This window comes from Mytilus trossulus, unplaced genomic scaffold (genome assembly GCF_036588685.1).
Source record: "Mytilus trossulus isolate FHL-02 unplaced genomic scaffold, PNRI_Mtr1.1.1.hap1 h1tg000138l__unscaffolded, whole genome shotgun sequence".
Taxonomy (NCBI): Eukaryota; Metazoa; Mollusca; class Bivalvia; order Mytilida; family Mytilidae; genus Mytilus; species Mytilus trossulus.
Window position 1 is genome coordinate 3,891,741 of NW_026963302.1, and position 15,825 is coordinate 3,907,565.

Consider the following 15,825-nt stretch of genomic DNA (forward strand, 5'->3'; position numbering starts at 1 on the left):
TCAGGAGAAAGTCCAAACTTGTGCAATAATCTCACAACATAAGAATGAAAAATGTCGGCGATTTTTAAGAAAGATATGTTCGAAAAATTATTAATAGAAAGCAAAACATCAATATCAGTATAATCAACTTTGTAATTATGATATAATATACAACTGCACCGTGTAATGTGGTTCAATTTTACTTACACAATTGATAAAAAAAAAATATCAACGTCAGATAATATTATCCATAAGTATTTGCGAATAAATTGACGTTTATCTATTGTCAGGAGAGACTGTAAAATGTAAAAGCTAGTAACATAGTCTGCAAACAGAAATAAGAACTGATATCAAAGAATGCTTTCAATAAACATAATAATGGTAACTTCACATTGTAGACAAATAATCCTAAACGCTTTAAAACAAATATCTGCCTTCGAAGTTACTGATTTTTTTTGGTAAAAAATCTAAATGATTTTTAACAAATTTCATGTACATTCATTGTTATTGTACATTAGTTCTTACTTCATTATTATACAATTATAGACAACTCGTTACTATAATTTCAGGGGAAAGTCCAAACTTGTGCAATAATCTCACAACATAAGAATGAAAAATGTCGGCGATTTTTAAGAAAGATATATTCGAAAAGTTATTAATAGAAAGCAAAACATCAATATCAAGATAAACAACTTTGTAATTATGATATTATATACAACTGCACCGTGTAATGTGATTCAATTTTACTTACAAAATTGATAAAAAAAAAATATCAACGTCAGTTAATATTATCCATAAGCATTGTGAAGAAAATTACGTTTTTCTATTGTTAGGAGAGACTTTAAAAAGTAAAAGCTAGTAACATAGTCTGCAAACAGAAATAAGAACTGATATCAAAGAATGCTTTCAATAAACATAATAATGGTAACATCAAATTGTAGGCAAATAATCCAAAAAGCATTAAAACAAATATCTGCCTTCGAGGTTACTGATTATTTTTGTAAACATTCTAAATGATTTTAAACAAGTTTTATGTACATTCATTGTTATTGTACATTAATTCTTACTTTTTTCTTATACAATAATACACAATTTGTTATTATAATTTCGAGAGAAAGTTCAAACTTGTGCAATAATCTCACAACATAAGAAGCAAAAATGTCGGCGATCTTTTAGAAAGTAATATTCGAAAAACTATTAGTAAAAAGCAAAACATTAAGATCAAGATAATCAACTTTGTAATTATGATATTATATACAACGGCCTCGTGTAATGTGGTTCAATTTTACTTACAAAATTGATAAAAAAAAATATCAACGTCAGATAATGTTAACCATAAGCATATGCGAATACAATGACGTTTTTCATTTGTAAGAAGAGACTTTAAAAAGTAAAAGCTAGTAACATAGTCTGCGAACAGAAATAAGAACTGATATCATAGAATGCTTTCAATAAACATAATAATGGTAACTTCACATTGGAGACAAATAATCCTAAACGCTTTAAAACAGATATCTGCCTACTAGGTTACTGATTATTTTTGTAAAAAGTCTAAATGATTTTTAACAAATTTCATGTACATTCATTGTTATTGTACATTAATTCTTACTTAATTTTTATACAATTATAGACAATTTGTTATTATAATTTCAGGAGAAAGACCAAACTTGTGCAATAATCTCACAACACAAGAAAGAAAAATGTCGGCGATTTTTTAGAAAGGTATATTCGAAAAATTATTAATAGAAAACAAAAAATTGATATCAAGATAATCAATTTTGTAATTATGATATAATATATAACGACACCGTGTAATGTGGTTCAATTTTACTTTCAAAATTGATAAAAAAAAAAAAAAATCAACGTCAAATAATGTTATTCATAAGCATTTGTGAATAAAATGACGTTTTTCTATTTGTTAGGAGAGACTTTAAATAGTAAAAGCTAGTAACATAGTCTGCAAAAAGAAATAAGAACTGATATCAAAGAATGCTTTCAATAAACATAATAAGGCTAACTTCACATTGTATGCAAATAATCCTAAACGCTTTAAAACAGATATCTGCTTTCGAGGTTACTGATTATTTTTATAAAAAATCTAAATGATTTTAAACAAGTGTTATGTACATTCATTGTTATTGTAAATTAATTCTTACTTTATTATTATACAATTATACACAATTTGTTATTATAATTACGGGAAAAAGTCCAATCTTGTGCAATAATCTCACAACATAAGAAGGAAAAATGTCGGCGATTTTTTAGAAAGTAATATTCGAAAAACTATTAGTAAAAAGCAAAACATTAAGATCAAGATAATCAACTTTGTAATTATGATATTATATACAACGGCCTCGTGTAATGTTGTTCAATTTTACTTACAAAATTGATAAAAAAAAAATATCAACGTCAGATAATGTTAACCATAAGCATATGCGAATACAATAACGTTTTTCATTTGTAAGAAGAGACTTTAAAAAGTAAAAGCTAGTAACATAGTCTGCGAACAGAAATACGAACTGATATCATAGAATGCTTTCAATAAACATAATAATGGTAACTTCACATTGTAGACAAATAATCCTAAACGCTTTAAAACAGATATCTGCCTACTAGGTTACTGATTATTTTTGTAAAAAGTCTAAATGATTTTTAACAAATTTCATGTACATTCATTGTTATTGTACATTAATTCTTGCTTAATTTTTATACAATTATAGACAATTTGTTATTATAATTTCAGGAGAAAGTCCAAACTTGTGCAATAATCTCAAAACACAAGAAAGAAAAATGTCGGCGATTTTTTAGAAAGGTATATTCGAAAAATTATTAATAGAAAACAAAAAATTGATATCAAGATAATCAACTTTGTAATTATGATATAATATATAACGGCACCGTGTAATGTGGTTCAATTTTACTTTCAAAATTGATAAAAAAAAAATCAACGTCAGATAATGTTATCCATAAGCATTTGTGAATAAAATGACGTTTTTCTATTTGTTAGGAGAGACTTTAAATAGTAAAAGCTAGTAACATAGTCTGCAAACAGAAATAAGAACTGATGTCAAAGAATGCTTTCAATAAACATAATAATGGTAACTTCACATTGTACGCAACTAATCATAAACGCTTTAAAACAAATATCTGCCTTCGAGGTTACTGTTTATTTAAAAAAAAATCTAATTGATTTTTAACAATTTTTATGTACATTCATTGTAATTGAACATTAATTCTTACTTCATAATAATACAATTATAGACAATTTGTTATTATAATTTCAGGAGAAAGTCCAAACTTGTGCAATAATCTCACAACATAAGAAGGAAAAATGTCGGCGAATTTTTAGAAAGGTATATTCGAAAAACTATTAGTAAAAAGCAAAACATTAATATCAAGATAATCCAGTTTGTTATTATGATATTATATATAACGGCACCGTGTAATGTGGTTCAATTTTACTTTTAAAATTGATAAAAAAAAAAAAATCAACGTCAGATGATGTTATCCCTAAGCATTTGTGAATTAAAGGACGTTTTTCTATTTGTTAGGAGAGGCTTTAAATAGTAACAGCTAGTAACATAATATGCGGACAGAATTAAGAACTGATATTAAATAATGCTTTCAATAAACATAATAATGGTAACATCACATTGTAGGCAAATAATCCAAAAACCATTAAAACAAATATCTGCCTTCGAGGTTACTGATTATTTTTGTAAACATTCTAAATGATTTTAAACAAGTTTTATGTACATTCATTGTTATTGTACATTAATTCTTACTTTATTCTTATACAATAATACACAATTTGTTATTATAATTTCGAGAGAAAGTTCAAACTTGTGCAATAATCTCACAACATAAGAAGCAAAAATGTCGGCGATCTTTTAGAAAGTAATATTCGACAAACTATTAGTAAAAAGCAAAACATTAATATCAAGATAATCAACTTTGTAATTATGATATTATATACAACGGCCTCGTGTAATGTGGTTCAATTTTACTTACAAAATTGATAAAAAAAAATATCAACGTCAGATAATGTTAACCATAAGCATATGCGAATACAATGACGTTTTTCATTTGTAAGAAGAGACTTTAAAAAGTAAAAGCTAGTAACATAGTCTGCGAACAGAAATAAGAACTGATATCATAGAATGCTTTCAATAAACATAATAATGGTAACTTCACATTGTAGACAAATAATCCTAAACGCTTTAAAACAAATATCTGCCTACGAGGTTACTGATTATTTTTGTAAAAAGTCTAAATGATTTTTAACAAATTTCATGTACATTCATTGTTCTTGTACATTAATTCTTAATTAATTTTTATACAATTATAGACAATTTGTTGTTATAATTTCAGGAGAAAGTCCAAACTTGTGCAATAATCTCACAACAGAAGAAAGAAAAATGTCGGCGATTTTTTAGAAAGGTATATTCGAAAAATTATAAATAGAAAACAAAAAATTGATATCAAGATAATCAACTTTGTAATTATGATATAATATATAACGGGACCGTGTAATGTGGTTCAATTTTACTTTCAAAATTGATAAAAAAAAAAAAAAATCAACGTCAGATAGTGTTATCCATAAGCATTTGTGAATAAAATGATGTTTTTCTATTTGTTAGGAGAGACTTTAAATAGTAAAAGCTAGTAACATAGTCTACAAACAGAAATAAGAACTGATATTAAAGAATGCTTTCAATAAACATAATAATGGTAACTTCACATTGTAGACAAATAATCCTAAACGCTTTAAAACAGATATCTGCCTACTAGGTTACTGATTATTTTTGTAAAAAGTCTAAATGATTTTTAACAAATTTCATGTACATTCATTGTTATTGTACATTAATTCTTGCTTATTTTTTATACAATTATAGACAATTTGTTAATATAATTTCAGGAGAAAGTCCAAACTTGTGCAATAATCTCAAAACACAAGAAAGAAAAATGTCGGCGATTTTTTAGAAAGGTATATTCGAAAAATTATTAATAGAAAACAAAAAATTGATATCAAGATAATCAACTTTGTAATTATGATATTATATACAACGGCACCGTGTAATGTGGGTCAATTTTACTTTCAAAATTGATAAAAAAAAAAATCAACGTCAGATAATGTTATCCATAAGCATTTGTAAATAAAATGACGTTTTTCTATTTGTTAGGATAGACTTTAAAAAGCAAAAAATAGTAAAATAGTCTACAAACAGAAATAAGAACTGATATCAAAGAATGCTTTCAATAAACATAATAATGGTAACTTCACATTGTACGCAAATAATCCAAAACGCATAAAAACAAATATCTGCCTTCGAGGTTACTGATTATTTAAAAAAAATCTAAATGATTTTTAACAAATTTCATGTACATTCATTGTTATTGTACATTAATTCTTACTTCATTATTATACAATTATGGACAATTTGTTACTATAATTTCAGGAGAAAGTCCAAACGTGTGCAATAATCTTACAACATAAGAAGGAAAAATGTCGGCGATTTTTTAGAAAGGTATATTCGAAAAATTATTAATAGAAAACAAAAAATTGATATCAAGATAATTAACTTTGTAATTATGATATAATATATAACGGCACCGTGTAATGTGGTTCAATTTTACTTTCAAAATTGATAAAAAAAAAATCAACGTCAGATAAAGTTATCCATAAGCATTTGTGAATAAAATGACGTTTTTCTATTTGTTAGGAGAGACTTTAAATAGTAAAAGCTAGTAACATAGTCTGCAAACAGAAATAAGAACTGATATCAAAGAATGCTTTCAATAAACATAATAATGGTAACTTCACATTGTATGCAAATAATCCTAAACGCTTTATAACAGATATCTGCTTTCGAGGTTACTGATTATTTTTATAAAAAATCTAAATGATTTTAAACAAGTGTTATGTACATTCATTGTTATTGTACATTAATTCTTACTTTATTATTATACAATTATACACAATTTGTTATTATAATCACGGGAAAAAGTCCAATCTTGTGCAATAATCTCACAACATAAGAAGGAAAAATGTCGGCGATTTTTCAGAAAGTAATATTCGAAAAACTATTAGTAAAAAGCAAAACATTAAGATCAAGATAATCAACTTTGTAATTATGATATTATATACAACGGCCTCGTGTAATGTGGTTCAATTTTACTTACAAAATTGATAAAAAAAAATATCAACGTCAGATAATGTTAACCATAAGCATTTGTGAATGAAATTACTTTATTCTATTGTTAGACGAGACTTTTAAAAGTAAAAGCTAGTAACATAGTCTGCAAACAGAAATAAGAACTTATATCAAATAATGCTTTCAATAAACATAATAATGGTAACTTCACATTGTACGCAACTAATCCTAAACGCTTTAAAACAATTATCTGCCTTCGAGGTTACTGATTATTTTTGAAAAATATCTAAATGATTGTTAACAAATTTTATGTACATTCATTGTTATTGTACATTAATTTCACTTCCTTATTATACAATTATAGACAATTTGTTATTATAATTTCAGGAGAAAGTCCAAACGTGTGCAATAATTTCACAACATAAGATGCAAAAATGTCGGCGATTTTTTTAGAAAGGTATATTCGAAAAACTACTAGTAAAAAGCAAATCATTAAGATCAATATAATCAAGTTTGTAATTTTGATATTTTATATAACGGCACCGTGTAATGTGATATAATTTTACCTATAAAATTAATGAAAAAAAACAAATATCAACGTCAGGTAATGTGAACCATAATCATTTGCGAATAAACTGACGTTTTTCTATTGTTAGGAGAGACTTTAAAAAGTAAATTCTAGTAACATAGTCTGCAAACAGAAATAAGAACTGATATCAAAGAATGCTTTCAATTAACATAATAATGGTAACTTCACATTATACGCAACTAATCCTAAACGCTTTAAAACAAATATCTGCCTTCGAGGTTACTGATTATTTTTGTAAAAAATCTAAATGATTTTAACAAATTTCATGCACATTCATTGTTATTGTATATTATTTCTTACTTCATTATTATGCAATTATAGACAATTTTTTATTATAATTTCAGGAGAAAGTCCAAACTTGTCCTATAATCTCACAACATAAGGTGCAAAAATGTCGACGATTTTTAAGAAAGGTATATTCGAAAAATTATTAATAGAATGCAAAACATCAATATCAAGATAATCAACTTTGTAATTATGATATTATATACAACGGCACAGTGTAATGTGGTTTAATTTTACTAACAAAAATTACTAAAAAAAAATATCAACGTCAGATAATGTTATCCATAAGCATATGCAAATAAAATGACTTTTATCTATTGTTAGGAGAGACTTTAAAAAGTAAAATCTAGTAACATAGTCTGCAAACAGAAATAAGAACTGATATCAAAGAATGCTTTCAATAAACATAATAATGGTAACTTCACATTGTACGCAACTAATCCTAAACGCTTTAAAACAAATATCTGCCTTCGAGGTTACTGATTATTTTTGTAAAAAATCTAAATGATTTTAACAAATTTCATGCACATTCATTGTTATTGTATATTATTTCTTACTTCATTATTATGCAATTATAGACAATTTTTTATTATAATTTCAGGAGAAAGTCCAAACTTGTCCTATAATCTCACAACATAAGGTGCAAAAATGTCGACGATTTTTAAGAAAGGTATATTCGAAAAATTATTAATAGAATGCAAAACATCAATATCAAGATAATCAACTTTGTAATTATGATATTATATACAACGGCACAGTGTAATGTGGTTTAATTTTACTAACAAAAATTACTAAAAAAAATATCAACGTCAGATAATGTTATCCATAAGCATATGCGAATAAACTGACTTTTATCTATTGTAAGAAGAGACTGAAATAGTAAAAGCTAGTAACATAGTCTGCAAACAGAAATAAGAACTGATATCAAAGAATGCTTTCAATAAACATAATAATGGTAACTTCACATTGTACGCAACTAATCCTAAACGCTTTAAAACAAATATCTGCCTTCGAAGTTACTGATTTTTTTTGTAAAAATTCTAAATGATTTTTTACCAAATTTTATGTACATTCATTGTTATTGTACATTAGTTCTTACTTCATTATTATACAATTATAGACAATTTGTTATTATAATTTCAGGAGAAAGTCCAAACGTGTGCAATAACCTCACAACATAAGAAGCAAAAATGTTGGCGATTTTTAAGAAAGGTATATTCGAAAAATTATTAATAGAAAGCAAAACATTAATATCAAGATAATCAACTTTGTAATTTATTACTTCATATAACGACACCGTATAATGTGGTTCAATTTTACTAACAAAATTGATAAAAAAAAATATCAACGTCAGATAATGTTATCCATTAGCATTTGTGAATAAAATGACGTTTTTCTATTGTTAGGAGAGACTTTAAAAAGTAAAAAATAGTAAAATAGTCTGCAAACAGATATAAGAACTGATATCAAAGAATGCTTTCAATAAACATAATAATGGTAACTTCACATTGTAGGCAAATATTCCTAAACGCATTAAAACAAATATCTGCCTTCGAGGTTACGTTTTATTTTTGTAAAAAATCTAAATGATTTTAAACACGTTTTATGTACATTCATTGTTATTTGTACATTTATTCTTATTTTATTATTATACAATTAAAGACAATTTGTTATTATAATTTCAGGAGAAAGTCCAAACGTGTGCAATAATCTCACAACATAAGAGGCAAAAATGTCGGCGATTTTTAAGAAAGGTATATTCGAAAAATTATTAATAGAAAACAAAACAACAATATCAAGATAATCAACTTTGTAATTATGATATTATATATAACGGCACCGTGTAATGTGGTTCAACTTTACTAACAAAATTGATAAAAAACAATATCAACGTCAGATAATGTTAACCATAAGCATTTGTGAATAAAATGACGTTTTCTATTGTTAGGAGTGACTTTAAAAAGCAAAAAATAGTAAAATAGTCTACAAACAGAAATAAGAACTGATATCAAAGAATGCTTTCAATAAACATAATAATGGTAACTTCACATTGTAGGCAAATAATCCAAAACGCATAAAAACAAATATCTGCCTTCGAGGTTACTGATTATTTAAAAAAAAATTAAATGATTTTTAACAAATTTCATGTACATTCATTGTTATTGTACATTAATTCTTACTTCATTATTATACAATTATGGACAATTTGTTACTATAATTTCAGGAGAAAGTCCAAACGTGTACCTTAATCTTACAACATAAGAAGGAAAAATGTCGGCGATTTTTAAGAAAGGTATATTCGAAAAATTATTAATAGAAAGCAAAACATCAATATCAAGATAATCAATTTTGTAATTATGATACTATATACAACTGCACCGTGTAATGTGGTTCAATTTTACTTACAAAATTGATAAAAAAAATATCAACGTCAGATAATGTTATCCGTAAGCATATGCGAATAAAATGATGTTTATCTATTGTAAGAAATACTGTAAAAAGTAAAAGCTAGTAACATAGTCTGCAAACAGAAATAAGAACTGATATCAAAGAATGATTTCAATAAACATAATAATGGTAACTTCACATTGTACGCAACTAATCCTAAACGCTTTAAAACAAATATCTGCCTTCGAAGTTACTGATTTTTTTTTTGTAAAAAATCTAAATGATTTTTAACAAATTTCATGTACATTCATTGTTGTTGTACATTAGTTCTTACTTCATTCTTATCAAATATTCGAAATAAACCAACAGAAGTCAATTTAGGAATACGATATACCAGATAAAAGATAACCCAAATTCGTTGAAATCCCTGTTAATATTTCCAACGACTCCAGATTACATTCGTTGTACAAATGTGAACAAATTGTAAGACAAACTAATATATGATCATAATATAAAAAATAACAAATAGTAAGTTTGAATTTTTGGCAATTTTTTGTCATGGATTTATTAGGACAGTTCAACTATGTATCAACCGGCCAACGAATTTGCATTCATCGACACTTTCTCATTAATGTCCAAGATAAAAACATTGAAGGGCAACCATCATATGTTTTCTCCAAATGGCGACTGGGCTACCAGACGCCAACTGTGATAAATTCAGCCAAATGCTAGCAAACTTCGTTTGTGAGCATCGCCAAACAAAATTTATCAATCCATGACAAAAAATTCAACACTTAAACAAATTCTGAAGTTACATAGGTTTTCAACTCAACCATTTCAATTGAACTTAGTAAATCAACCATACTGACAACAGTTCAACGTTGTAATCAACCATACTATAAAACAGTTGAACGTAGTTTATCAATCATACTGTACAACAGTTCAACGTAGTATATCAACCATACTATACAACAGTTCAACGTATTATATCAACCATACTATACAACATTTCAACGTAGTATGAAACCATACTATAGAACAGTTCAACGTAGTATATCAACCATACTATACAACAGTTCAACGTAGTATATATCAACAATACTATAGAACAGTTCAACGTAGTATATCAACCATACTATACAACAGTTCAACGTAGTATATCAACCATACTATACAACAATTCAAGGTAGTTTTACAACTATACTATACGACAGTACAAATATAAGCAACGTGTACAACTCAACATTAACTTGACCGGGTTCCTATGTTAAAACCAATTTGAAACTGAACTCTTATAAATGATTTCTCATAAATAGGTATAAAAGCGGACCATTATTTCCAGGTCGTATTTGCAAAAAAGTTATCAAACTACGTAAATGTAGAGGACACATCTCATTTGTTTATTTTTATCAACAAACTTTTAGAGTAATGGATCTCCCTTTTTTACAGTTTAGAAAAAAACTATAGTAATAAAAATCTGACTTTACATGATCAATATATATATCTCGCCTATGTTCATCATGTGATGGAGCGGCAAGTTCATTCGCACGTAAAAATGCAGCAAATGCTGTTTGAAGCTTATAATTTTTATATTTCAATTTGCAACAATAGCCAAATTAACACAATGAAATTCATTTAAATGCATAAAAAAGATGACTAAAGCATAGGTATTATTTTTATATAAGTAATGTCAACTAATAAAACTTTGTCCCAATTATATGGCTATTTTGAAAATGTTCATGACTCATTTGAATAAACTGCACAACCACCTGCACTGTCAGCATACAAATGTAAATCAGCATTAGAAAAGAGTTCATTTACATTATATGTAAATTATCTTTTGTTAACTTCCTTTTGGGTTTTGTCTATTACCAGAGTTGTTTAGGAAAGGTGCAATGTCATTCCTATTATAACTAGATGGATCAGTATCAATTTAATTGTCCATAAATCGACGACATCTTAAGGAAGAGTGATCTAAACCACATTTGAGACATGTATGTCTGTATTGGCAATTGCGTTTATTGCAAAAAACTTTGAAATTAAAATCGTAGCATTTATAAGTAACATCAGCGTGTTGTTGTTTTGAAGTATTGGCTGTTAAAATACGTAACCACAAAAAAAACATCTATTGATGACCATTTCTATGTATGGTCCCTTGATACCCTTAAACGGAATTGTTGGTCATAAGAATAGCATTTTTCAAAAGAATGATCAGCTGCTGCACCCCTTATGATGGACATACACGAAAAAAGTGCACTTGCCTTTCCAGGATACCTTTCGACAAGGACCTGGGCATAGGCAATAAATGAATCAGTCCAATCTTCAACAGAACTTACAGTATGTTTTTTTTAAACTCTGTTTTGTATAACAAGCATACCCTCATTGATGCCAATTGTATTTTCGGTATTTGTTTGGCTGTTAAAATTCTTACGGTGCATAAGAGACAAATCAATGTATTCAAAATTCCAAATTTTGTCCTTAAGTTTTTGGCTTATAAATATGTCAACTTCATTAAAGCCAGGTAACATTAGAGGTTCATCATAAACTTCATATACCTCACCTAATGCAGCTAATTGTGGCTCATTCACTCGAATGTCAACAGGTCGCATGGCAACTACTTCGGGTTCATCAACCCGCTGTCTTCTTTCTATATATGCTTCTTGTTCTACATCAGCTGGTGGACGCCTTCCCACATTTCTCACAACTGGTTGTGGCTGTTGTACTTCCCTGGGAGCCCTCCTAACCCGAAGCTCTGGACCTCTAACCTGGTCCTGTCGGCGACGTCTTCCTCTACCTCTTGGCATTGTTATAACTATTATAATCATAAATACAGATTAGATACATACATCAAGCTTTAAAGTTCAGATCATATTTAAACATGTATGAATTTAAAATAAGATAAATTGAAATAAATTGAAATACCAAAATGTTTACACTGCGTAATCTTAACTGAACTTTTGATACATTTTTATGCATCAAAACAATGGAAGTTGATTTAAAACATAACTCAAAACAGCTTTCTTAACAAAATAAATATCGTTTTGAAAACGTTTGATAGCTTCTATTACCAAGCTTAACTTAATTAAACTATGTTACCGCAAATTAAACACACATGTATTAATCATGTAACGTTTAATAAAATTAAACGTTTCCGGTCATGTTAAATATAACACGGCACACACAACATACATTGTAATTACCTGTTCAAAGTGTATCGCTAATACATTTAAAACAAAATATATCACCGGTAGTAAAGCATTTAATTTTAATGCTAGTCAATGAAATATACGTGTGCACAGTGTAACATAACTATTATTATTAGTTATAGTTTGTTCCGTGATATTTGCTATGCAAGTGAGAGAAAAATTGAATTAATGAATCGAACTGTTTGCAAGAAATAACTTTAATTAAAACTCAAATAATTTCTTTTACAAATTACAGAAATAAAATAATCCAGAAAATACAATTGCAGTAACTAATCTAACATCAATAAAACATGTTATTCAATAATTTATATAATTTAATAGAAAAGTTACATAGAGCTCAATTTGAATAAAAAAGCATATTCACCGGCGAAAAAGGATATTCACCGCGGGAAATTGTGCAAGCGGTTTATTTTTAGATTTCGGGAATTTCCCTAATTATATTATCCAATGAAAATTAATCTGCTATTTCTCACGTGATCTTGTCGTCTGTCATAACAACGACAACAAAAATGGCAGGTGTTCACGACGAATCAACTGAAAATGTAAAAAAAACACGGTTTGCAAGTATAAATGACGACAAATATCAACAAATTTTAAGGGAAAAAGATTCAATCAACACCCAAAAAGCCACAAAAAGAGCAATAAAGCTATTCATAAATTATTTAGAGGAAAAAGACCTGCCGAGTGACATCGAAAATTACCCCGTCAATGAACTTGACAGAGTTCTCTCCAAATTTTATGCAGAAGCACGGAATAAAAATGGGGAACTTTACAAAACCACAACATTAAAGAACACCAGATACGGGATAAACATGTATTTAACTGAAAAAAGAGATATTGACATTATGAAAGACCCAGACTTTATGAAATCAAACAAAATGTTCAAGGCTATGTCGGTTCAACTGAAACGTGATGGATTAGGAGGGATTGAGCATTATCCACCCATTGAAGAGGACCATATTAAGACAATTTATAGTTCTCTAACACAAATGGATCCAGTGTCTCTTCAACAAAAGGTTTTCATAGATTTAATGCTGTACTTTGGTCGACGAGGACGGGAAAATCTCCGGGATTTAAAAGTAAAGGACTTTGAATTTTCAAAACAAGGTGGTGGTGACAAAGAACACAGATATATAAGAATACAACGGGATGAACTAACAAAAAATCACAAGGAAGATACAAATACTGCATTTGGAAAAATGTACGAGGTGAAAGGTAGGTACAAAATAATTTTGACATTTAGTTACATTTGTAATCACTCTGAAGCAATCACTCAGTGTATATAAATACTAAAAAAGTTTTAAAAAATCCACCAAGTGATTGTTTAAACATTATGGCAAAAGATTGAAGTAAATAAGGCCGTCCGTAAAACAAAACAAAAGTAAATAAGACCGTCCATAAAACAAAACAAAAATAAATATTGATCAATTTGAACTCAGGTACTGTGCTCCAGTTTTTGGTGATACATTTGTACATGTACATGGACACGTTCTTATAAACAAATACAAATTCAATATGGTAGTAATGAAAACACATTCAAAATGATAGTAATAACATCAAAACATGAGCAAAAATTTCTGTTATCTTAATTTGATTTATTTCATTGTGGTTTGAAGGTACACACTACATAGAGTAATACATGTATTTAAATATGAAAAAGGAAGATGTGGTATAATAGCCAATGAGATAACTCTTCAAGCATTTAACTGTAATTTTGATTCCTTATTGACCAGTTTCCTTTATTTTTCAGATGATGCTAAGTGTCCAGTAAAGAGCTTCATCAAGTACGCAACCAAACTCAACACAAACTGTGAATATTTCTTTCAAAGGCCAAAAACCACCATAAATGATGACTGTTTGGTATGATGCAGCACCATTAGGACATAACACCCTAGGTGCTATGATGCCGGCAATATGTGAAAAGGCCGGTCTCGGAAAAAGATATACTAACCATTCACTTCGTGCAACAACTGTCCATGTTTTGGATGAGGCTGATTTTGCTGGAAGGCATATTATGTCAGTAACGGGTCACAAAAGTGAAAATTCTTTAAAAACATATACCGGGTTTACATCAGACAGAGTACTACATAATATGTCAAACGTAATTAGTGAAAGTCTTCGGACAGATGCTACACCTACAACTTCTACTGCTGCAGTTCCTGATCGTAATGTTGAAGATATGTTCCAAATTGAGAATGACAGTGACATTATTGACTTCATGCTTTTGTCTGATTCGCAAATGAATAATGTATGCCAAGACATTACTAGTACTAACTCTTCACATGGACCGGTGGCTGCTTGTGAACAGCAACAAGTAAATGTTAACAAAACAGCAACATATTCAAGCTATCCATGTATAAACAATTTTGGAAATGGATATCCAAATTATCCTGTCATTACAAACAATTATGGGAATATCAATATCAACTACAATATCATTCCAAAGTAAACTGTCTATAGACATTTTTATTGTTACATTGTGTAAAAGAACCTGTGATTATTTCAAAAACATCTTAATACCTGTTTCCAAGTCTGTTCTCTAATTTTTGCAAAATTAAATTTGTGTTGGTATTAAAAGATTAATTTCTTTTGATTATTATTCTTACAAAAAAGGATATTTCAGGGAGATAACTTAACAATAACTATGAATAAATCATACAAATATCCAGTAAATTGCAAAAAAAACAACAAACAAATTAACATGCACATACATATACATGTATATTGAAGAGTATCAAGGACAATACACTCTTTATTTTCTGTATTATTGAATAAAACAATTATTTTCTTTTGTTTCGGTAAATGTGTGGTTTTATTGACTTTTGAAAAAACTGATATTCACTTCGGCCGTTGGCCTCAGTGAATATCAGTTTTTTCAAAAGTCAATAAAACCACACATTTACCTCACCAAAAGACAATAATTGTATAATATACTTATCTTATGTCCGAATCTCCTGTCCTTTTTGTGTTCCTTCAGAGTTCAAACCACGCAATGAACAAATCACGAAAAGCATGCAATTTTATACCAAATAAAAGCGGGTAAATGTCTTATAAAAAATGTAGGTGAACAAAAGACGCTTAAGTCCGTCAAAATTAAAGAAAAGTTAACTCTAGTTTAGCAGACGATACTCTCAATTTATTAAATTGATTTAATGCTGAACGATTAAATCTTATTATACAATTATAGACAACTTGTTACTATGATTTCAGGAGAAAGTCAAAA

The 15,825-nt window shown here is 28.1% G+C and overlaps 1 protein-coding gene and 1 long non-coding RNA gene across 2 annotated transcripts; both read left to right on the forward strand.

The window, feature by feature from the left end:
• The first annotated feature begins 7,607 nt into the window (after positions 1-7,607).
• LOC134700390 (uncharacterized) lies at positions 7,608-8,749 on the forward strand. Its single transcript, XR_010103860.1, has 3 exons — positions 7,608-7,678; positions 8,152-8,220; positions 8,694-8,749. It is a non-coding gene; the product is annotated as an uncharacterized LOC134700390 (long non-coding RNA).
• A 4,360-nt stretch (positions 8,750-13,109) lies between these two features.
• On the forward strand, positions 13,110-15,328 carry LOC134700335 (uncharacterized). Its single transcript, XM_063561691.1, has 2 exons — positions 13,110-13,817; positions 14,353-15,328. The coding sequence occupies exons 1-2, from the start codon at positions 13,112-13,114 to the stop codon at positions 14,466-14,468; spliced, it is 822 nt and encodes a 273-aa protein (XP_063417761.1). The 5' UTR covers positions 13,110-13,111; the 3' UTR covers positions 14,469-15,328.
• Positions 15,329-15,825: the final 497 nt, after the last annotated feature.

What these genes read in the sequence shown, in the direction of transcription:
- LOC134700335 (XM_063561691.1), top strand. Translation starts at nt 13,112, where the DNA reads ATGGCAGGTGTTCACGACGAATCAACTGAAAATGTAAAAAAAACACGG. An exon ending in AAAAATGTACGAGGTGAAAG is followed by an intron (nt 13,818 to 14,352) that starts GTAGGTACAAAA and finishes TTTATTTTTCAG; the next exon opens with ATGATGCTAAGTGTCCAGTA.